This window comes from Lipophrys pholis (assembly GCF_963383615.2).
Source record: "Lipophrys pholis genome assembly, chromosome: 8".
Classification (NCBI taxonomy): domain Eukaryota; kingdom Metazoa; phylum Chordata; class Actinopteri; order Blenniiformes; family Blenniidae; genus Lipophrys; species Lipophrys pholis.
This window is the reverse complement of record NC_137630.1, coordinates 21,243,013-21,268,055: the sequence shown is the minus strand read 5'-3', so window position 1 is coordinate 21,268,055 and position 25,043 is coordinate 21,243,013. Positions and strand designations below refer to the sequence as shown.

The 25,043-nt window shown below is 42.6% G+C and overlaps 1 protein-coding gene across 3 annotated transcripts in view; it reads right to left on the bottom strand.

Annotated features, from left to right (window-relative positions):
• Nucleotides 1-703: 703 nt before the first annotated feature.
• pcbp4 (poly(rC) binding protein 4) overlaps nucleotides 704-25,043 on the bottom strand; it is a 38,457-nt gene continuing 14,117 nt past the window's right edge. For 2 of the 3 annotated variants that reach the window (XM_080468929.1, XM_080468928.1), the window contains exons 3-14: nucleotides 24,875-24,898; nucleotides 23,515-23,547; nucleotides 21,489-21,605; nucleotides 17,250-17,381; nucleotides 14,294-14,422; nucleotides 13,023-13,097; nucleotides 9,495-9,566; nucleotides 7,016-7,057; nucleotides 6,840-6,915; nucleotides 6,277-6,326; nucleotides 3,274-3,443; nucleotides 704-1,727 (exon numbers count right to left, since the gene is read on the bottom strand). In XM_080468929.1, the coding sequence (XP_080325055.1) occupies nucleotides 1,382-1,727; nucleotides 3,274-3,443; nucleotides 6,277-6,326; nucleotides 6,840-6,915; nucleotides 7,016-7,057; nucleotides 9,495-9,566; nucleotides 13,023-13,097; nucleotides 14,294-14,422; nucleotides 17,250-17,381; nucleotides 21,489-21,605; nucleotides 23,515-23,547; nucleotides 24,875-24,898 (1,266 nt within the window). In that variant the 3' untranslated portion in view covers nucleotides 704-1,381. The remainder of the gene's footprint in view (nucleotides 1,728-3,273; nucleotides 3,444-6,276; nucleotides 6,327-6,839; nucleotides 6,916-7,015; nucleotides 7,058-9,494; nucleotides 9,567-13,022; nucleotides 13,098-14,293; nucleotides 14,423-17,249; nucleotides 17,382-21,488; nucleotides 21,606-23,514; nucleotides 23,548-24,874; nucleotides 24,899-25,043) is intronic. The other variant, XM_080468927.1, reaches the window with a different exon arrangement.

Below are 25,043 nucleotides of genomic sequence, written 5' to 3'. Positions count from 1 at the left end.
AAACAAAACCTTGGTGCCAGATACCACAGTACACATTCAGAGGTCTAGTGGAGGTCGTGACTCAATGGGAAAGGGCTGATCAATAGAAAATAAAGATAGATAGATAGATAGATAGATAGGTCTGCGTTGTCTCTGAAAGTGAATCTTCTCTAAATGGGGGCTGTGCACTCTTAGTGTCTTGCATAAATCCATGATGCAGTCACAGCCCGGCTGGAAAGAATAATAAAAAATAAAAAGAGTTAGGATGAAAGGATCTGAGCTGCCTCTCCTGAGGATGATGATGCCGCTGCTGCGCATGCTGATGCAGACACTGAATTTCATTTTTACAGCATCACCGTGGATCCACGCTTTTTTCCCCCCTCTTCGTTTCTCACTCCTAGTTCTCTCGCTCTGTTAGTCCCTTTTTCTTTCCCCAAACTCCTCTGCAAGTAGTTTGTCATGGGAGGCTTCCACAGCGTGTACCACCAAGTCGTCATACGATGCTGTGCACACTTGCATGCATGTCAGTGTGTAGCTGTGCGTGCATACAGAGCGCCGCTTTCCTCTCTTCTGGGGCTGCGTCGTCTCTTTCTGCCATTATTGTTTTGGGGCACAAGAGCACAATGATGCTCTCATAAATTCTGGCAACTGGAATGACAGGCTGCCATCGTGCCTGTTTGGGAGAAAACAAAAATAACCTGAATCTTTCACTGCATCTTTTTTTGTGCCTGCTTTATTCCTCATGTGCCTGTGCTTCAGTTTCACTCAAATATCAGAAGAACAAAACAAAACAGAGAAGGGAAGTTTTCCACATCAGGAACCAAAGACTTTTAATAAATGAATCAATACTAATAAATAAAGATTAACCAAGTTGCACATTCAAATAAAACCCAACAAAACAGACATAACACTGAACAAAGTAAGGTACAGTACCATAGCACAGATTATTAAAAAAAGAAGAAAAAAAAAAACACCCCCCAGACATTTACAAATTTTCTTAAAAACTTCAAGAGGCAAACATAGACATTGTATAAAAGCATCATACAGTAGAGCATTTGTCATCTGAGTATAATTTACAAATTTATTGGAGGATAAATATGCAGCTGATCTCTAACTTGAGAAACACATGTGAAGAACAGTAAACATGTGTCTCTCAGGTGAGGTTCTAGCCCGTTTTTTTTAGTGATCAATAACAGTGATGAGGTGACGATGAAAGCGGTCCATCAATTCATGGGAAACTCACAAATTATCTAGAATCGTAAATGACTTTTAATAGCTTTGTCCACATCTCCATTGGTCTCGTCTCCGTTGGTGCATCATCCGATATAAGTCCAGAGCGTCTGCGCCGGTGGATTTTGGGAACGACGGCGGCCGTCCTTCACCGGACTCTTCGCAGACCTCGTCAGTAGGGAGCAAACTTCTGTCTCTCTGGCTTTTTGATGCAGTTGGCTGAGGAGATTTTGGCGGTGTAGGCGGCCAGAGTGGAGTGGGAGGGCGCTGCGGAGACGGCCACGGTGGGGGCGGGGCTGGACAGAGTCAGAAAGGGGACGGACTTGACTCCCAGGAGCCCAGAGAGGGGCATGGCACCGTACGGGCCCCCCAGCATATGAGCCGGGGTCAGGGCGCCCACAGTGGCCAGGGTGGGAGCGGGGGAGGCGGCCGGGGAGGCGGGCTGAGTGAAGGCCATGTTGAGGTCGACTGGAGTTGCCATGGTGGCGGCCTGTGCCGTGGATTTGGCGGTCTCCAAACTGTGACGACAGGGAGACATGGAGGAAGGACAGGGAACGAAGATTAGAGGATTATTCTGTTGCTGCAACACTGAGGGAAGTTTCTGGAAAATTATTAAAGGGGAACTCCACCAATGTTACATATCAAAGACCATTTACAGGTCTTGGCCAGAGTTGTTGGACTCACAAAATGAAATAAAAAAGCCATCTGAAGCTGCTGAGGGAGCGTGTGTGAAGGCTGATTAACTGCTGGAAATGAAGCTACTTCAGTGTTTTGGGGCAGAAAACAACAAATACTAAATACATTTATAAAATTTGGGGGGGAGGAATGTTTGGAAGAGCTCATTTCAGCTGTAAACAGTGGTGTACTAACTTTACTTTTATGGAGACTTTACCTATAATGAATCATCACTGTTAAATATGTGATATATATATAATGTGATCAGAACTAATCTGAACCAAACAAAATTAAATATTGTATGTGTAAATATTTCAATATGTAAACCAAACAAAACAATACAAAGATCATCCACACCAAACTAATTCAATTCAAGCAAAATAAATTGAATTATAATAAACAGAACTAAGTGTAAAAAATAAATAAACTAGTCTTATAGAAACAAGCTGATCAAATTCAAACAAAGTTCAACTGAACTATGAAATCGCTTCTAAAATAGTGTCGTGAAACAAACTTTACATTATCCTGCTTTATGACTCATAGGCAGCAATTGTGTGTGTGTGTGTGTGTGTGTGTGTGTGTGTGTGTGTGTGTGTGTGTGTGTTTTGTTGAACCTTTTTTTACTGTGATCTGGTGGTAACTGTCTGTCTTTTGTTCATAGCATTGCTTCAGGATCACAAACACAAAGATTCAACACTTTTTTACAGAACAGATTAAAAAGTACTTCGGTTCCTCTTTTTATTTTAGTACAGTCTTTTTTTAGGTATAATGCGCTCCAGGCTCACAGCCTGTTGTCACAGGTCTACCTTAACACTGGGTGCATCTTTTTAAACAAATAACTCTGATTGAATAGTCAGATAAGAGCTTCCTTTGCTCAGAAGATGAATATTATTGATTTTAATATTTTGAATAAGAATCACTTGTTCTAATTTAAGAAGGAACAAACTTGAAATAATTTGTTATTCTTTGTGATATGACATAATATTTCTAACATTAATAGTGATTGTCACTCTTTACAAAATTTTTTGCTCTGGTATTTATTTATTTATTCAAATTTATAAAACAGCAGTATATTAAAATAAACAATTTGCTTGTATTTATGTCGTCTCCAGTCACTGTTCATTATGTTTATATCTGCACTGAAAAAAGTCTTGCCTCGAATTGAAAAAAGAAATCTCGAGAAGTAAGTGGATTTCAACAAGACTTCTATAAATTGGATAAAACATCTCTTCTATTACTTGTTCCCATCAGCCAAATTACCATCTGCACAAGGACACAGCTCGTTATCGTTTATAGCCCGACCCTTGACCCTTTTAACCCAGAGCATTCTTTTCAGGGTGAACGCCGTCAGTGGTCGGTGAGATGGCTGTGCATGTCACCAGGCCTTACCAGGAGGTAATGAGGTACTGGGCCAGGTTGATGCTGACTGGTGTTCCTGTGATAGTGACATGACGGTCGCTTGTTCCATCCAGCTGGCTGCCGATCTTGATCTGAGCTCCTGAAACCTGCCTGATCTCGTTGATCTTAGTGCCCTGACGCCCGATGATCGAGCCAATCAGCTGCAGGGGGGTGGAGGAGACACAAATGGGTCAGTTTTGATGGAGGAATGAAATGGATGAGAAGGGGTTTCGATAAATCTTTTTTACTGAAGGCAGCTCCTTCCCTTTGTTGTGCTGATGAAAGCAAATCTGACAGAAGAGGAAAAAGGCCGCAGAAACGCTACCCCCTCAAAAAAAAAAATCTGTACATCGTTGTGGAACAAGTTTAATGCAGACCACTTTAAATATTGCAATTACATTGTTTGTCTTCAGTGGATTGGTCATCCATCATTCATGTCAAGTGCACTTCTCCCCCACCAGTCTCCCTTAATTGCTACTGTGTGCGGACCGGTAAAAGAGACGAGAGAAGGCACATTTACCTCTCATTAATCTGAGTGGCTAAAAGGTTATTGATTCCTCAGAGTGGTGATGACTTCCCAAACAAATCACTTCCCAAACACATGCCAGCTAGATGCATCTCCGCACTAATGGAAAACATAATGGGAAAATAACTCAAATATGTAACGTACAGTCCCATCGGCATACGTAAGTGTCCTCTCAGCTGAGAACAGATTAGACAATGACGTGAGTTTCATTGCTTTCTAAAATACATTATCGCTTCTGCCTTCATTCACCAACCTGGACCCTCAATTCTATTGGTGACAATAGATATTTAGCAGAACCAGACCTCGGGGGCTGCGTGTCGGTTCAAGTGCAGGGTGTCGGGCGGGGGGGGGGGGGGGGCTGAGGCGACCGGGTTATGCTGCCAAGTATATAGAGAGTGTGCCAGACAGTGATGAAGTACTTGTAGTATGTGTGTGAGCTGGATGTTTAACAGTGGTTGACATATAGAACAAAAAACTGTGTGTGTGTGTGTGTGTGTGTGTGTGTGTGTGTGTGTGTGTGTGTGTGTGTGTGTGTGTGTGTGTGTGTGTGTGTGTGTGTGTGTTCTGCACTTGGCCTCTGTACATTTTGCATTCCTTTTCTGAGAAGTAAGCAGCCTGTTCCACAGTGTCTGATCTGTCACTGCGACCTGGTTGGTCCGCCCGGCTATTATTGGCTCAGCAGTTTATTCATAGGAGATGGGGTTTGGGGAGGGGGGGGGGCACAAAGAGCAGCGAGCCTAAGAGCAACTCTCGAGACAATGGTCACTACAGACCTCAAATCACAGATAGCGACTCTCCCCCACTGACTCCAAAAAATCTCCACTGGCCTTTTACAGCAGCTGTCAATAACGGCAGCTGTCAACAGCTCGCCCACACTGGGACCTACGATCTGAGACAGCAGCTTTTTTTATAAGAACAAAACTTGCGAGTAAGCAGACTCGAGCTAAATAAACCAAACAGGACGGGATTTCACATCGGCTTTGTTAGTGAATATTTTATTTTGGTAAGCGTGCCATTAGCAATGCTGCACGGTGCGTCTGATCCTTAGCTGTAAGTGGCCTATATATTGTTGGCTTCCTGCTGAGGCAGTCATTTGAAAGGACACAGGAAGAGGAATGGGATGGTGAAGGTGAAGCCATTTTTCTCTCGGCTAAATCTTCCTCCTTCCGAAGAAGTACGGTACACTGCTGAGTGTGCGTAAGCAGTTTCTGAATGCATCTGTGTGTGTGTGTGTGTGTGTATGTGTGTGTGTGTGTGTAGCACAGAGCAGGATTGTGTGGCTGGAGTGTGGTAGGCCTGGGGAGGGGGGGGGCTGAGGAGGCTCAGTCATGGCTGTAAGTCCTCTCTTCTGGAACAATGGCTGGAGCTTACAGCTGTCCCTGTCACGTATAGCACTGGACTCCCTCATTCCTCTGATGCATTGTGCCGCTCACCATGTGGGGGTTTACTCGAGGGGGGTGGACCCTCAGGCATTTTAGAAATGTAGCTTAAGTCATGCGGCTGTATCCTATACGGCACCGTCAAACCTTGAGTGATCAATCCAGTTCTTGCCTCGTTGTATTCTCTACTCCACGACACAAACAACAAAGAGGAATCGTTCATTTTGGTCATGGCTGCCTTTTTGCAGCTGAAACTCGAGGGAGTGCTAAATTCTAAATACTCGCTGGCACGATTACTCTGTGTTTAAAAATAGACGCCAACAAAAGCTGCGTTTGATCCGTTTGAATAAAGTTTTCTTAGTGCGGTGGAGCTCACACCGAAGTCGTCCTTTAATCTTCAGAGCAACGTTTCATTCTGGAGTCATTTTGTCATCGCAAAGATAGTTCAGAAATTAAAGCATAAATTATAAATGTCTTTATTTAATTTTGCCATCACTCCTTTTTTTTTTTTTTTTTCTCCAAATGAAACCGCAAAGAAAAGAAGCAAATCTCTTTACTAAATCCGCTAAATCTGACACTGAACTGATGAAGAGAAGGGAGATGTAGTCGGACGGCATTTTGAAGCGAATCTCCGCATCGTGAATTCTGCTCTGAGATTGGAGAGGCTGTTCATCAAACCCTGGCAGGAGCTAAGTGAAGAGGGAAGAGGATCTTTGTCTGTTTCCTTATTGGCTGTTTTGACAGCAGACAGCTTCTAAGTAGGTCAGGGAACATGAGAGGATTTAGTGAACACTCATGGGAGTCACTCTAAGACATTGCAACTGCAGCAGAGACAATAATGCGAAAGGATCCATATCGGCTCAGAATCCCTTTAACCTTGGGTTAGTCTGAGGTTAGAATAATGAGGATAATTAGAAAGTCTCGCGTCTCTTTTGAAGTCGCTCCAGACGTGCGTGCAGTCACAGATCATCACCTGCATCTGTGCCGCTCGCATTTGTGAGACGAGTGCCAACTTCCTGTTTAATTTTGTCGGGGAAAATACAGCGAAAATCACACGAATGACTGAGGTTATGAGTTGCTTTGCCTTACATCATTGGGAATAAGCAGCTCCTGAGATGTCTGAGAGTTTGAGTCCATCCCTGGTGACAGAAAAATACAAGCATTAACTGAATGAAATTGACATTTATATTAGACATTTTGAATGTTCGTTCAAGTCCTTTGGTTCGCGGAGCCGTGCAAACCACCGCTGACATGCTGGAAAAAAAAAAAACCCTTTGAGCAGAAAAATGCCTGATACAGTAAAGCAGTTAATTTCCATTTTAATGGGTTGATGTTTAACACGGAGCTCATTCTTTTCTTTTTCCCCAGTTCTCTGACTCTGCAGAACATATCATTTCACATAATAGTTTCTCTCTCACACTGGGAGATATAAGAGAGCCATAAAGCCTCTTTTCTCCTCCCTCCTCACTGACACAAGCTCATAATCAGTGAAGCTAATGACAGCCTGCATTTACTCCTCACGTCTGCAGGCAGGTTAGAAATCTATGAGAAGTTACGGACAGAGGGGAAATGCTACGGTTGACTGCCAGAGCGGCACAGAACCATTGAGAAAAAAAAAACACCCCACCAACGAGCGGGCGTGCGCTACGTACCGGGCATGATAGTGGAAGCAGGCTGGGCAATAGGACTCAGGCCTTGTTGCATTGAAAGCTGATGCAGTTTGGCCAGCTGCGAAAGGCAAAGACAGAAAACGTGAGTTACACAGTACACTGGAACCACAAACCACCAACGTTGTATTAAATCATAATGCTTTCACAAATGGCCATACCTCTGAATGTGGAATGCCATATTGGTTTTGCAAAGTGTAGGCCTGAAAGAGAGCAAAGTACATTAGGTAAATTGCAGCAATAAAAGCATCAAACCCGGGCAATAAATCTGCAGCCTTTTAATGGAAGTGCTTCTCTGTCAATGCAGGCCTGTTTTTCTGGAAAGAGAAAAGGAAAGAAAGGGAGAACCAAGTGATCCTAAATAACAAAAAAAAAAAAAAAAATGAAAAGAAAACACATTTGCTGTTCACTTTGAGCAACTCATCCAGTGCAGACACATTTGCCTTTGGTTTTGTTTGTCCCCGGTTAGAGATACCCATTTTTTTTTTTTTTATGGCCGCATCTCAATCCAGTGGAGGTCAAAGGGATACTGCTTGTAAAGACCGCAGCATTAAAATTGACTTATAAAAGATTCAACAGGAACATCTCAGTCGGGACGTAGTGTCCCTGTAACGTCAGACAATCCACAGACCTGAAGGTGGACAGTTTTCAGGAGAACTATTTGATCGGTGCAAAGTCATCTCTGATGAAAATGGCAGGGGATGCTCTTCAGAATCAACTCAGAAACAGGAAATACTCCTGGGTCCTGGATGTCTTAACCTATCAGGTTGACTGATTTTGGCTTTGCATTCTGGATGTTTGACCGTCTCGACTGCTGCAACTGTAAAAGATAAGATAAACTAGTGCTACTTGTTCACTTTCTTCTACCCCACTCTACTCGAAGGACATTTGTTAGTGGAAACCTATCTTTGCCACACAGTGGGTCAACATTTTTAGTTATATATAGATATAAAACTGACAACTGAATCTAATTTAAACACAGGCACATTTTAAGATGTTAGATACTTATGCATGCACGTAAACTTCAATATATATCAGCTGGAAAAAAAGTCCTTCTGAGTCAAAAACAAACAAATTTAAAAAAAAAAATCCAAGAATAGGTAGAAACTTTTGCTGTCTGTTGCTGTGTGTGAAAAAAACCCAAACTGAAACCTACTGCCTTACAGCGTGGGCTCTCCGAGACCTCCAACAAACGTTGAAGCATAATTTTCCACAGAAACATTAGTGACACGTTCTCATAAAATGAAGCAAAGTTCTGAGCTATGAAGCACACACCACAGTCTTAACTACAGTTTTGAGCTTTTTAAAAAAGGCCCCCGAGTCTCCAGCAACCCCCAAACACGTTAAAGATTATTGCTAATGCTGAGAGCTGCGGAAACAAGATTTGCTTTACTTGCACTTGTCTGAAGAAGACGCCACAAATCTAAAAGCTCAAATACCTCTAAAGTAGGGCAAGTAGAACAAAAACTAACTCCATGGCAGAGGGTACGGGGAATATTTATTTGATCATTTCTTTAATTCATTTGAAATGGCTCAACCAGACATTTGTTAAAGCATACATCAATAATGTCTTATCGTAAAATAGTTTTCCCTCACTGTGTTTGAATTTAAGATGAATAAATCTTACATTTTAAAGTTTCGTCTTTCTTCAATTTTCCCATTTTCTTTTGATCTTACATCATTTTCATCTCCACCTGCAGCATCACCCTCCCGATACTCTAAATAATGCAGACTGACATATGCTACAATCTTTCTCTCATTTTACCCTTCAGCACTCAGTTTAACACGGGCGTCTATCTCTGTATATTTATCTATGTATTCATCCCTCCATCTATGCATCTGTCTGTCTATGCCGCTATGTATCTATATTCTATGCGGTCTATCCATCTCTCCATCTGTTTACTGTAATTACTTTGGGTGGTGTCTGTGCAGCCTTGCCTTGTTACAGTTATGGCCCGAGCAGACAGCACTTAGCTTAACTCAATTCAGCCTGACGCCAGCGGTCTGGCTAATATTACCAGTCCATCCTATATGGTCGTAAACCAGAGGGGAGAGCTCGTTCTCACACTGCATCGATACGTTCAAGTCATGTTCATATGGGGAGAAGCACACAAACAAACACTGCAAATTCATTGGCATAATCCTCCCATTTACAGCATGACCAATGTCTCTTCAGAGCTACTGACATTCATCATCCACAATTAGACTTTTTGTTTTTTTTCTCCCCCCCCCCCCCCCCTCCACCCCCCAGTGTGCAGCTGGTTTTGTCAGAGGCTGCTGTTTCATTCTGATACCATGACCGTATCTGCTATAGCAGTCAGAGGAGGAATATTCGTAAAGCCGAAATGTTTGTGGCGCAGAGCTCGGCGGGGCTAAAAAAGAGACGGTGGTGGTGTGCGATGGCATCGTGTTTCAGCGGGGGGGGGGGTTAGCTCTAATGACAGGCTGGAACAATAGCTGCAGCTTACGCTCAGCTGTTGTTTTTAATGCCTCATGCCATATGATGAAGTGTGTAACTTTGGACATGCCACACCACCACTCCCACCTCCCCCACCCCCTAATAACTCATTCCTGTGCTCCATAACGGGGCTTCAAACGGGCCTGTACTATTCTGAAAATGGAGGTTATGCACAGATTTACCTGCTGAAGGTCCAGGCCACTCTGGGCGACTGAGTACAGCGGGTGGGGCGCGAAGTCCGACGCTTCAAACACCTAAAAGCACACAGCAAAACATGAGAGAAGCAGAAAATACAAAATAATGTATATAGAATTTATTTTTCACATTATGTTTTTTTTTTTTTTTCACTGTATTAGTGGGAGTCAATAAGAGGTGAAAGCCTTCAGTGTGAATCTGATGTAAAAATAATAACATCAACATCTTTTCTGGGCTTCTGCTCCAGAACAAATTTGGTCAGAGTCGAGCTCTCGAGGCAGCATTTCTGACACCTTAACACACCTAACAGGCTTATAGGCTCTGACTCATCCTCAGACCCTCTCCACTTCATTTTCTCCTCCAACAAATTACACAAGCATTCCTTATCAGCACACAGCCTTCATTAAAGCTGCCTCCCGGTGACCGGGAGCATGCCCCGGGCTTCATCTCATAACTTATTATGTGGAATATCAAAAAAAACAAGAAGCCATTCCGTAAATTGTCCGGAGTCTGGAGCAGCACAAACAGTGTGTCAGAACTGCTGACAGCTATGCAGAGTATCTGGCTGCCGTTGGAGCCAGAGGAGACGGCAGGTCTCCAGCCTCACTTGCTAATCTTGTGACTCGCTCCATGGGAGGGTGGATGTCTGTCCCTTCTCAAACAGCAGCATCTGCACCACTCAGGCCAAACCTCCACGACGCAAAAATCACCCCATCTCCCACCGAGGACTCTCTGCGTGGGTCTTGTTTCAGGACAGGCGGGAGCAAAGACTCGGGTGAAGGATGCTCTCCGTGACAATACCTCCTCCAAACATTCTCCAATAACCACTTAAATATCTGCTCCAACAGCCGTTCCACCGGTTTCAGTTTTCCACAGGACTATTGTGGCATCAGGGAAGAAAACAAAGTCACCTGTCAATCGTTAGCTGGCCATCTGATCCAGATGGAAAGTTGCAGAAGATGAAGAACTTCCTGACACAAGTAGAAACTATGTTAAATAATACGTTTATTTTATAGAATAAAATGGAAAAGAAATACTTCACTAATCCCAGAGTGAACTGATTCCCTAACTCTCCCCATTACCAGGTTCATCTCAATGTCTACCACTATCGGCTCGTCTCTCGTGACGGCTTTACCCCCTCTGCATCTTTCCTTGTCTTTGGCTGCCCCCATTCAAAGCACTGACATCACCTGTATCCAAGCCAATCAATCCTTATTTATAAAGCACTTTAAAACAACTACAGGGAGCCGGAGTAGATCACAAAATAAAAACAATAAAATACATAAAATAAACAGCTCACACATTAACAGCAGCATCTTACATGGTGTTTAAAGAGAAGCAGTGGGATTTAAGATTGGATTTAAAAAGAGATAAAGAAGGTGCCCGTGTGAGTTGCGGTGGGAGTTCGTTCTATCACTGGCTGTTATGTGGTTATTGGAGAGAAGAGTGAAACCCTGCTACTGGGGGTTTCCGGTCGTGCATGTTTTCACAAGTTGCTCTGCTCCAGCTGATTAAAACGAGTGCCTCGGGTTCTTTCTACAGAGCTCGACGTTGACACATTGATTAGCGTCAAGGTGTATTCAATTTGAACGACATTGAAAAGTTGCGGACTGAAGCTCTCCAGGAACAGGATTTGGCGCCACTGCAAACTTCCGACTGGGAAAGTTTGGAACGTTGACATTACAACACGAAATGGCTCACAAGTGCCGCCATCATGCACGTACACCAATAAGGTGCTTGTGAAGGCAACAGTAATTTCACAGTTTACTTCCCTGGGCTAACGCTGTGTTGCTATTTTTACTCAGTTCAAGGTCAGTGACGTCTGTGACAAGATGTTCTCCGGTACACCTGCAGTTGGTCTAAACAGGCCCCCAGAGTTTCTAGCCAACCAGGAACAGGGAGCGTCAACACATGTGTGTCTTAATACCAGCTGGTCAACTACCCACATCCAAGATGTGCAGTAACTGCTTTTATGCAGGCTACATCAGTAAGAAATAGTGCAATAGTGTGGCTGCTGTTACATATATACAGTACGTATATTAGTGCAGCGACTGATGTATACCCTGAATTATTGTAATCTCAAATCAGACAAAGCCGTTAAGCATTGGCAATGATGTCAGCAACATTTAACCCTTTACAATCCGATTTTAATAAAGGCTGTTGTGTTTCTTCCAAAGTGGAAATTAATTTTCTTTCTGCATTTGTAACAGTTCAAGGGCTTCTTTGCTTTCTGCTGCACGCCAAGATGACACCTGTGAGCGGTGACCACTCTGTTGCTGCACTGCCTTCCTGAAGAAAGCCAACGCATCATTTAGGAAAAACGTTGGACCGCATGTTGGCGGATGTGACAGATGGTGTGAACACCCTCATGCACTCACTAAAGCAAGTGTAACAGTGGAAGTGTGATATCTGAGGCACACTGTGCGTGTCTCTTTGCTGTTACCTAAGGTCCTATTTTATTCTATTATTCTATTTTATTATACGTTGCCTTTAGTATAAACTTATTTCTCTTCATTCTGGCTCTTTTTGTGTCTCCCATCATTGCCACGGCAGTTTGAGCTGAGCGTTGTATGGGGATCTCACTCAAAACCATCAGCCTCAGCTGTATTAGTGTTCCTGCTTCCTTTTTACAAAGGTGGCCACAACAAGTCTCCTAGACACACTCCCTGCTGCAACTGCATTTTCTATTAAATAGTTAATGTTAGCACTGTGACACGCTATATAAATGATTTAATAATTATGAAATCCTTTTATGACTTGAACGTCTGGATTTATTATGATCATATGGCTGGAGGGTTGAGGAAAGATAAAATAACCCAGATTTTCAATATCTTGCAGTTTTTCAATATTACTGTGTATTTTTGACAGTACTGAGAAGCTCAGGGTTACAAGTGCGGGAGAGTCTGGTGAATCTTGTGTATTGGGTATTGGTCATACTGCAGGCGTCCTGTGAGATTTTGTAGTGACTGGTATATGTCTGCAAAGCTCCATTTGACTGTTTTCTCAGTTTTTTGAACTTTTGAATCGTATTTGAATAGTCTTGGTGGTATGAGGAGGATGCAAGCCAAACGCGGTCAGATGTGACATGAATGGGAATAGAAGGGTTAACTTGTAGACATTTTTTGCAAACCAAGCCAAGTTAACGTTTTTTTTTGAGAATGTGATGTGATGCATGTAACCTCTCACTTCTGTAGTAAATAAAATATGCAGCATGGTTGATTTGCTCCAATTGCCACACACACACACACACACACACACACACACACACACACACACACACACACACACACACACACACACACACACACACACACACACACACACACACACACACACACACACACACACACACACACACACACACACACACACGATCTGAGTCCCTGTAAAGCCCCTGCAACTATAACAAGGAATTGGCCTCAAGGTTTGAGAACTTGTGCTTCTCTATCATAGATAAGAAGCCCCGGTGTATGTATGTATGTATGTGTGTGTGTGTTAAAATCTAATTTTCCCACCTGGTTCCCTGCGATGAGGAGAGCAGCCGGCGAGGGGCTTGGTCGATAGGGGATGGTGGCCCCCTTCGGTGGAGACTGAGGAGTCAAAAACAGGCCACGGGGTCAGAGGTTGTAAGATAACATTTTACCCGTAGACACATACTTAGGGAGTGAATAAGCTGTGCCAAGCAACATGAAAAGAAGTCTTTCAAAGTCTGCAAATGGAGTGCAAATGGTGCTCAACTCACTGGTACATTAAGACACAATAACTATTAATGATGAACTAAACTACTAATGGCACTGACATTATTCCCAGCCTTGTTTTTCTTTTTATATTAGTCATTCATTGAATAATTGAAGCAGTGCAGTTGGCGCTCTTTGTGATAATAGCTCCGAGCTTCAGTATGCATCAGACCTCGAGGCTGTGCAGAGGTTTGCCCTCTGGATAAATCAAGCATCTGCTGACAAGTAGACATTGGAAGATAAAAGTCTTCAAACAGCAAAAACAGATTATACATTGTACATGACACTGTATATCTTATCAGTAACTGCAGTGTTGGTGATACTCTTTTTTGGGCGTACAGAATGTAGAGCAGTCACAGCAAATTCTTTGTATAACTTTGCATAATTTAAATCTTGGAGCCAAAAGCAAGACGCCGCTGGTACAGAATCCTAATGAAACTAGCAAGCCTTTGAAGAGAGCCCTGGAAAACTGGATCAAACTAGCAATTAGTCAGTCAGGTCCAGCTGCAATGCTAAAACAAAAAGGACTTGTGCACTTCCATGAACACACAGGGAGAAACTGTGCTTGGGGTTGTTTTTTTCTCATCTCCTGCTCGATTTTCTCAAGAGAGTTGTTGTCTGAAGGTGGACAGATTCTGCTGCAAGCCAGTTTGTTTTCTTTAAGCAGTTTAGTGTCCTCTCCAAGAATACTGAGCTCTGACCTGAGAGCAGCACCTCTCGACTCCAACTAATGTCTTACATAGCGGATTACAGCACAGAAGCTGGGAATTCTTGTTATTGTTGTGCCCTGAATGAAGATTCCCCCTTCATGTCTGCACAATACAGTAGAATGTATCATTTCAGTATATCCAGCAATACAACAATGGAGCTTGATAAAAATGAATTCTCTTTCGCTGCAGTGAAATTGGCAGTAAGTGTATGTTGGTGAAATAAAAACATGCACGTCCACAGCAATTATTCCCTCTGCACAGCTGCAGCAGCTCCGCGCAGACAAAATGTCAGCTGGGTGTGTGTGCATGGTGGAAAGAGAGGAGTGGTACGCTTCCTACCTCCAGGATTACTGTGCAGATGAGCTTGACACACTGGATTACGGAGTCTTGATTCCCAGATATCGTCACTCCTCGCTCAGTCGAGTTGGGCAGCAAATCCCCAGCCACCTGTATCTGAGCTCCAGTGCTCTGCAAATGATAGGGGTTTAAAAGAAAAAAAGAAAAAAAAAGGAAGAGAGATTAACTTGATTCTGCCAATAACGCGGGCCGTGATTACGCTGCTTTCTCTGCTTCTCTGCCAGCTTTGCTGACCTTTTTATTTTTCCAGCTACACTGAAGCAGACCAACCACACTGTTTAAGGCCGAGTCGAGTCAGATCGGAGATAAACTAAACATCACGTGTGATCACAAACCACCCGGCTCCTAATTGTGGCTGATGGTTCCCTGAAATAGCTCATCTGCAGGCAGCTGGTTGAGTTAAGATTTATCCACACTTGCCGATATTGACACATTTCTAGAGGCCTTGGATGAATCACACAAGTAATGAATGTTTCAGTCGCTTAACATGTGTCCTTTGGCAACCAAACAAATAAAACAAAACTGCACAAATGAAACAACTTTGGGACCTGAATAACCCAGAAAAGCTCTTTATAACCACAGGAAATCAGGATGCCTTTACTGGTGAAGGTAAAGGTTAAAATGAGAGCGATTCTATTTGTAGACTGGCACAGAGCTGAAGTCCCAGAGTCAGATGTCTCTGGCAGCAGATCTGATAACTTTAATCCTAATGTTTCAACTGAGCTTAAATACAGAGACTTTTCCCCTCACAACGATGTCACTGTGGAATCATAGTGCGACTTGTCTCATTAACATCCTGCAATAATCATTCAACTGAGGCACAAAGCATGTCGGTCATTTACACGTGACATTTTTATGTTTCTGCCGAAAGGGATGCTTTTTCAATTTGTGGTTTTGAGTGAAATCTTTCAAACATCATTATGGATTTCCGTTTTGTGAACATCAGCATGTTCAGTTTTCCAGCCATTTACTTTTTCGCCAAATTACCAACAAAGCCTCCCCGGAATGACAGTGTTGTTGTTGATTAGCAGATATTTATTTAGTTATTTTAAAGATCATGTAAACTTTGGCTGCAATTTGGAAAAGACACAAAGTTGCATAAATCAAATCAAGAAAGTAGACGATAATTTCTCTGCCAGTGAATTACTGCTTGTTCGTAGAAGACAGTAACACAACCGTGTACAATTACATGGTCCTGCTAAAGAACCCAGAAACACTAGAGCGCAAAGAATGGTGCTTAACCCTTATAGGACACTCACTGAAAGCAGCAAACCGATATTTTAGGATATCAACAATGATATGAGGAAGCACATAAACACCACTGTATATCTTTATCCAGTGAAGTCCGATAGAAAGTTAAAAATGTTTCTAAATAATATTTACTTGACACACTTGACAGACCGCCAATGCAAACCATCAAGCGCTCCCTTTTTGGTTTGGTGCTTGTGTTCCGCTAAAGTCACATTGAAAAGGAAAAGCTTGAAATAATTCATGCAAATACGAGCTTTGTTTGAACCACCCAGCAGAGCGCGGTGCGTTCTGGCCTTGATTTAAGATATTAATGCATTTTCCTGTGCAGCTTCGCTTTTCTTCAATCTACTGCATCAAAGGTAAGTAGGTCAAAGCACGCACAATCTATAAAGCCACAATAACATGGAACACAGCAGGATGAATAAACATGGTTTTTCTTGTGTTGCAACAACATTATCATCACATTGGTTTGGTGTGTTCATGCAAGAACGCAGAAGGTTTTGTAGCCGATTGATCATAACCCAAATTATTAGTTGGATCTACCATCAATATCCCTGAAGGCATTGTGGGTTTTTTTCTCCTGAATTTACCTCCTCATTTCTCCAAATCTGTGTCATAAATGAGACAAATTGGGATCTTCAGAAGTAAAAAAAAAAAAAAAAAAAAAGCTGGGACGACTTTGCATCTTCAAACCTGTTTCACATCATATTATGATTAAAGACGATATATAAATGGGACCATTTTAACAGTTGTATGTATAATGTGATGTGGTTGGTCAATTGTTTTCTCTATTTTCGTGGCTAAACCTACCAACAGTGCTAAAAAAGTACCTGTCTCAATTTATTTTTCTGCATTTTTAGCAAGTGTCGATCCATTCAGGATTCGAGCTGCTCAACAGTCTCACGCGGTTTTACTGAGTTTTTGTTTCAGGATGGATTAAATATTTTGATACATTTTTTTTTTAATGTGTAATGTCTGCATTGAAATTGCTGCTCGTGTCTGCAGGACACCATGTCTGTGGTTCCAAAAAGGAATTCAAATTTAGGTAAATCAGTGGAATGATCTACCTTCTCTATCACCTCATCCACTCTGGGTCGTCAGTTCCACCGACTATTGTTATAGGCAGGATACAACCATGACAAGGCAGATGCATTCATGCCAAATGGAAAACTTTGGCGAACAAGCTCAAGTTTGTGGACTATGAGAAGAAACCAGCGTGCCCGGAGAATGCCCATGTGAAACCCGTGCACAAGCAAATAAAGGTAAACTTCACAAAGAGTCACCTGGGGTTAGTCTCCCTGTGGGGCTGGAGTGCAGTAACCACTTCACTTCACCACTCCAACCCTTTTAGCAATCGTATTCTACAAAAACACTTTTCTTCTATATATTTTTCTTTTTGCATTGCTGCTATTAATAAATATGATTGAACTTTTATATTACTGCAATATGCTCAGACTATAAATGCTATGATTGTGGATGTCTAGTCCCTAAAATGTATTAGTGCAATTATGCAGCACACCGAAAAAAAAACCCAGCAGAACTGTGGAAAATGAATATCGCTCCCCTCCAGCTGCAGCTCCCTTTCATATTTCCAGGAGTAGATTTGCTCTTTTCATATTTCAGTCTTGGACCTGCCTGCTCGGCGGAGATGTGGAGGATGAAGTAGATTTGTGTTCTGGCCGCTCACCTCTCTGATCTCCTTTATCTTGGCCCCTCCCTTCCCGATGAGTGAACCACACTGGCTGGCAGGGATGACCAGCCGCAGGGTGACTGGTGGCTTAGAGCTGATGGTGCCATTGGCCACCAGTGCTGTCAGGTCCTGGAGAGAGATATGAGGAAGAAAAAAAATGTGGTCAGAGTGTCCAGGACAGGGGGAAAAATAGAGGAGAAAGCATCCGAAAGGAGAAGATCAGCAGGGGTCAAGGTGGAAACAGAGAGGGACAAAAAAACACTGGAGGGGATCACGGAGGCTTAAAATGAAGCTGAGCTGCATTTGTCACTTCTTATGAGTCAATCTGAGATGTATCTCAACATACTTTTAATTTATTCAAGATCTGACTCAGAAAAAAAATAATGAGAGGTTAAGAAATGTAACCAGTGCACATTACACTGCCGGTTAGTGTTCAACCAAAAACACCAAAGTGCACAAATCGGAACCCGTTCAAGTACATTTCTCCTGCATCAATATGAATGCAGCAACATTAAAAGCCAGTTGGATCCATATTGAAGGAGTCAGGTGGAGCTTTGGGTCGAAGGCAGACAGAGCAAAGAGCAATCCAGCACCAACATCCAATCAAACCGGCCCGTCTGTCAAGTGTGCTCCTCTATGTGCTGCGACATGAGAAAGAGGCCAGCCACAAATGTATATTCTCCAGTCAAGTGTGTAGTTTTGAACTCTGTTTAATCATTTAGAGAGAGTGCTGAATTCTGTATGAAAGGAGAAACATGCATTTCCAACGACGAGGGAGAGAAAATTGTCCTCTGTGCTTTTAGCTCTGTGCCATAAAACTGAGCCATTGTCCTCGTGTCCTTCCCATCTTCATCTGGCCTCCTTTTAAAAAGAGCTGAAAGACCGTATTTCATATAAAACATGTCTTTTAATATTTGTAGACCTAATTGAAAGGTGACAGGAGTCACATCCATGCCGGTGCAGTAGATGTCATGGTTTTTTTTTCTCATTTGTTCGGTTTTCCCCCAAATCAAGACTGAATTGCTTGCTTTTCTTGGGAAAATGCTCTTGTTTGAGTTTCCTTTGAGATTTGGAGAAAAGGTGAACTGCCAATACCAGCTGGTTGGTTTAGCCTCAAGACTTGAATCAAGGTGAAATCCACCTTTAATTTATTTCTCCTGGATTATTTTTTTTACAGGTCGGGCTGGTGGACATCTACTTCACAGAGGGACTGACTTGCTGTTTATTTGGTTTTTTTTTGTATTTAGTCCTCATCCATTCCATTCCAGTCCAGTCCAGTCCAATCAGTGTCCAGCAGTTTTCCTCCTGATAACTTCTCATTGTTCTCTATTTACTTTTACAATTCATATTGTCAGCTTTCACATTTTGTAATTAAAAGCTTTATAGTTGTTGCAAAACTATATTTGAGTTGTCGGGCAACTGGAACAAATAAATCATGTAGTTAATAGTCCACACATTATATTCAGGAACACTGTCCTGATGCAAACATACATAATAATGTCTGGTCTGTTTTTGGGGCGATAAACCTGTTATTATGCTCAATGCAGGAGTATGTCAACATTTGTTCCGATCTCAAAAAATAATTATTTTGATTATTATGAGAGGTGCCCGCTTCCCCAAACATACGTGCACAGTCCTGTTAAAAGGATGAAAACATTGTGGCCGAGGCTTTAAGAAAGCTTAAAGTGACGTGCATCAATAACTGTAGGACCTTACGTTGAGACAATGTGCAAAATCGTGTGTATTAATCTTAAACGTAGGTTGTCAAGTAAGATTAAAAGTACTAAAATTATTTATGAGGTGGATGAAGAAGGTTGTTCGGCTTGCTTTTTTTTTGTAGTGCATTTCCAGATGTGTGAGATGTCGCCTTTTTTAACACACCGAACACTGGATGGCTGTGGTTTTCAGAAAGAAATTAAAATTTGGATAATCTGAGAAATTAACCAAGCGAGCTTTGGCTCAGTGGAGATTTTTTTTGCATTGTGTTCGAATGTGATGCAGCTTTTACATGCATTATAGGATTTGCGCATCAAACTGTATTCACACATAAGGACTTCTGGTGGTGCTCCTGAGCTGATGTAGTGGCATCTAATACCAAGTCACGGCTGTTCAGAGGGTTCAGAGATCACCAGCATTCACAGCTGATCTTCAGCCTCGTCCTTTGTGCTCACAAACTCTCCAGATTCTCAGAGTCTCACGGTATCGTGTAGTGTGAATGGCAGGATGCTCCAAGTCTATATATATTTTTTTCACAAAAGATGAAGTTGTTCACATGGTGGCGAGCCTCTGCTATTTTTATTCCTTTGACCTTCCCACACTTCAATTGCCTTCTCTATTTGTTTTTGAGAGGGTTTGGAATCAGATTTAAAAATGTCCTCAGACACAGTGGGCACGTGTCTCTTCTGTCATACATGTAGCCTCTGATACGTGAAGCATTCGGATCAAGGATCTGAATGTTTTCACAGTGCGGGGAGCAAACCTCCGACTGCAGGGCTGTGGGTGGAGATTGAGCTTTTAATTAATGAACAGTGCCTCTCAGTGAGCCTTTGAAATGTAAATATGCTGCGCGGTTTCTCCTCCCATCAGAGTTCAGCCCACAACAAATGCGTGACAGAATGCAAAGCACGTTCCTGTTTTTCACTGGCTTGTGTTGCGCCGGTTTGCTTTAAAATGAGTAGATTGACTTGAGAGGGGACAGTGTTGACGTGCAGCCTCGGGAGGTTTTTGCTCGAGAAGCGAACTGAACAACGCTCCCAATGACTGTGAACTTTAAATTTAAAAATCATATTCTGATATGCCTCTCTGCTCGTGTCTATATTTAGTGAGGAAGATCAGGCTCTCTGACGTCTCGTCTCATTAGAAGAGCAGCGCACGGCTCATCTGTACAATCACAAGACTCAGGGCGTCATTTTCTTGATTTGATCTAAAAATACGAGCTTCATCTTAACAACTGTGAACGTTTCCGATATTCTTCCCTGCGCCACAGCAAATAAGGGGCTCTCGAAATGAATTGGTGGAAATAAAGACGGCGGGTTACACAAGCGCGAGTTCCTGAGCTTAAATCCCCAAAGCATATTGTGCTGCTGGTTTGGTAAGGGCTCCAATACAGACAGATTATAAGGCTTTCATGCACGTCGCGATTCGACGCCGGAACACAAACTGTCTGATTATCAGATCGCTGTTTTTACACGAACGTGGCAGCAGTTATCGGTGCTCCACAAATACACACAAATCTCAAAACAGATCAGCTGCCAAATGAGGGAAATAAGTGAGACGCTGTGTAATCATGAACTCCCAAACAGACAAAAAACACAAACCTTGTCTAATATACATTGACTAAAAATGTGATGAGTCTCCTTTACTTTTAATTGAAGGTCTTGGACTTATAATAAGTCCACGATGGTGGAGGCAATGTGCAGTGGGTCAGCCAACACGTTGTCATGGCAACACAGGAGTTTCAGGGTTGAAAAGAGGTGAGTTTGAAAGATCTTTAATGAATACCGCGCTGTGCCTCCAGTCAGCGTATGTTTACTGAAGCACCTGTTTCCCTGCCAGTGTCTTGATGCTGAATCAGAGCAAGGACACCTCTTGTTCCAACGTATTAATTAGCGCCATGATGGACAGTCACCATGGGAATTGATAGCGTGAGGAAACCGTCGTCATTTGCTCATTAGCAGACGATGACAAATGTACAAATCCTCAGTACATTTATCAAATAAAATGGACATGTGACACTAAAGGGAAGTACAAAGAGCCCATAGGAAATTATGTAGACACTCACAGCAATAAGAAATTAGTTGGGAACGGGGTTTGCATGTTCACACGCTTGCCGACTCTGCAGTTAAATGTGAATGGTGGCTTGTTTCTCTCAGTGTGTCCTGCCGACAGTGACTGCGCACTGGATAAAGTAGGTCGGGAAACTGAATAGATGCATGTTGACGTAACCATGACACTTCTACAAAAGTGGTTTAGCATCAGCGCAGCCACGCCCTTAATTTTCATCTGCAGACTAATCTAATCTAAAAAGCACATTAAGAGCATTGAAATACAACATTTTTTTTCCCCTTCGATCACTTCAGTTCAGAGTACAATCGATAGCGACGAAAGAGCATAAGTGGTAATGCTGGGATGAGGTCTGGGAAATGATGTCTTGACAGAATGTGTTGAAATGGCTTCTCGCAGGTGCTGCGCACCCCAGCGTCGGTTCAGAGTAAACTGAGAACATGTTGCAGGTACCTCCTCCAGTTTGTATGTGATCATTGTGAATGCTCTGAAGACGCTGTCCGTGGAGCCGGTGATGGTGATGATCCTCTCTGGACATGAGCCCTCTGAGATATTGACCCGCGCTGAGCTCTGCGGGAACACAAGTCCTGCGATTATTCAGACATCAACAAGTTCAGCAAATTCATTCAAAACCGCTCTGCAGAGAAAGATCGGACAAATATGTTTAAGACTAAATACTGGAGAGAAAGAGAGAGAGAGAGAGAGAGAGAGCGAGAGAGAGAGGTCTAGTTTGATTTCATCTAGTTTCTAGAAGAATCACTGTATGAATCAAATCTATGGAAAAATTTAGTTTTTCATTCAATACATTTTTTTAGTTTTAGAACTTCCGATGAAAATAGAAGATAGATAGAAAGCTTCACTAAAACAGGTGAAAAATATTCATTCACTCTTACAAAATCTCAGGTTTCTAACTCAAATGTGAACTATTTGTTTAACTTGTGCTATTTTCATCTGGGAGCTTAAGGTAGATGAACTTCAGTTCAGAGTCAGGACAGAATTGAATATCACTTGAGAAACATTGAGAAACATTTAGCGGCTCCAGTTTGCAGAACAGATCAAATCAGTAGATTTAAGAGGTTTTGTGTGAGGGTGGAGGGTTGGGTGGGAAGTGGAGGTTGGGTTTGGGGTGAAAGCAGTTTTTTAGTGAATATATTAAGGTTTGAAAAAATATGTGAGTGACTCCCTTTTTATTCCCTCTGTTTATGTGAAGCTAGATTAACTTGTCTGTATCTTAATATTTAAAATACAATCTTCCTTCGCACAAATCAGAACTTGCACTTCTCTAATGCTTTTTTTGTGCGCGGTTGCAAAATAAGATGAGCGTGGACAAACAACTCAGTTGGCTGAGGGAGTCCAGAGGGGAAAGTGGGTGAGACTGTGAAAGCTGTACAGCACATTTCTATATCCAAGACTGATAATCTAGTTTCTCCTCTGGCATCATCCTCAGACAATAAATCTGCCGTCCGCCGCTCCGTCCATTCTGTGTCCTTGTATTTCTAGTTAAAGTCACATGAGCAGACACGGGACAGAGCCCTGACCTCTGGGACATTTTCTCCACTCGGCGCTGTGAGTCATTGCCCCGCTGTGGCCGCAGAGCAGCTCCAGTCGCAGGAAGGACTGACAGGATGAGGCTCATACAGATGGGAAGTAACAAAAGCTGAAAACTGGATGGACGCATGAGCGGACGCAGTGAGTGCTTTATCCGGCGGCTCTTCAGAGCCGCGTGGTCCCGTCACCTCACAGCGCCTGTTTATCCTTCCGCCTCATAAAGTCACAGCATAAAACCTTCGCAGCCAGTGAAGGAATCAAGTGTGTCGGTCTAATTACTTTTTAATACAAAGAGGTAACCAAGCGGCATTACTTTATCAGCACCCTCGAGACCCTTTAAAAAGAAGGAATCGAGGAGCAGACTGAGAAAAAGGGAAGTTGTTTTAGGCAGAAAAACGAGAGAATAGGGATTTGGCGAGAAGCTGCTGGAGGAGGTGCGGTGAATGGTCGGGAGAGAGAGGATTCAAATTGGAAAAAAAAAAAAAAAAAAAGTGCTTTATTGTCCAAAACGCAATTCGGACAAAGTACCTGTTCTGTATGCTTTTCAGTCTCAAAGCTCCCAAACAAGCAGGGAGACCTGAGCTTTATTATTTATACATACAGCTGCCAGAATGCCTGACTGGTATCAGAGGGCCTCCTGAGATTAAATGAGGTCTTTTTACCTGACATGAATGCAGATAAAACACACGCTTCGTGTCTTGATTAAAATGAAAATGGGCGACAAACTGTGCCCGTTTCTTATGCTTATTGTGCATTATAGTGAAGCAGGATGTGGCACCTTAAATACATGCATACTCCCACATTTCATGACAAAAACAAAACAACTAAACAAGAAATAACCTTGTTCACTCAGAAGTGTAGAAACACATTCTAGTAAAAGTATGAAAAATGAAAAGTGGTGCTTTAAAACTTGAAACCAGGGACACGTTACCTCTTCTCGTATTCGTTTCACAGTTTCTCCTTTCTGAAAAAGACAAGATGAAGGGCGACCTTAAACAGCATCAAATGTTCAAATCATCACAGTGTGTCCTCCACCTGAGTGAAACCTGCCATTTTAAACAAAGTCTCGTTGAGATTTAGCAGGAAAAAAAAAATAAAAAAATGAAGGCTAGAGTTTCAATCTGCAATGCACATCTGCGCTGTCCTCGTCACTAACCCTGAGAGAACATATCGAATATATCCGAGCATCGGAGGAGAACGTACACTCACTGCACCGGCTTTATAGGGCTGTGTGTACGTGTGTGTGTGTGTGTGTGTGAGTGAGGAGAGCAGTTAGTCAGACCTGTGTCACACTGCAGCAGCTCATCCTCTGGTGGTTTTCTGATTGCTCATTCTTCCTCCCCCCCCATTTCATTTTGGCTAAAATCCACTGGAGCTGTCAGAGCTTCATTCACACCTCGATGCACCAAAAGACCAACACTTCTTACAAGAGTATCAGAGGAGCACCGCCTCATACCTGCACTACTCTGTTGTTTATGCTCTAGAAAGGAGTATCTGTGCTCCGCTGTGGGTCTGGTGTCAGTGCACTGATGGAGGAAGGACGGGGGGGGGTTGCATAGATAGGAAGTGGGGGGGAGGAGGAAGGGCTTGACAGGGTGGAGTGCTACGTTATTAGTTTAAGTACTGCAGATGGAGAGGCTCTCTCAGTCCACATTCACAGCATGAACTTAACTCATGGCACCCCTTTCATTCCATTCAATATGGTAATTTCTGAATTTTCCCCTTTTCTTTCCATTTCTCTGCATTCCTGTATGATCTTCTTTGTTCCATCAGTGTATTTTGTGGGTCTAATAGCAGGAGCCATTCAAGCAGGGCAGCTCCAACAGGTTATTTCTGTAGCAGACACCAAAGGTGCCCACAAGGGTTCGAATGTTAGCTCAATTTCAACAGGAGGCTTGCAGTCAATGCACTAATGTTTGTGTTTGATGGATTACCACTTTGCTTCCTAGGAGGAGGGGGTGGTGGCGTGGGTCTTAAGAGGGTTGGTTTCAAGCAATTATATTTAGGAGGGGATATTAAGACCAACAGCTGCTTGTTAGAGGCCTTTTGTCCTGATGATTTCAAAGAAGAAGCAAAGACGGAGTGGAAAATTATCCCTCCAAAGACGTATTATAAATCCACATGAAAGCCATCAATAAAGTATTGGGCTGGGAACACTGCTGAATAACTATAGATTAACACAAGATTTAACCCGGGCATGTCATTTTAAATCCTAATCTGACAAAGGAATCCAATTCATTTGAATGATTAATGCCTTATGGCTAATGTGGAGTAAAAAGATGAATTCTCACCTTTCCTATGATGCTGCCAACCTCCTGAACACAAAGAGATAAAGATAATTACACAAAACGGAATAAGAGGGAGCGCAAAAACAAATGATCCTCATCGAAACCTTCCATTATTCATCAGTCCTGTGGATATAATTCATGAGGCTGTGACAAATGTGCAGCGGCATGCATG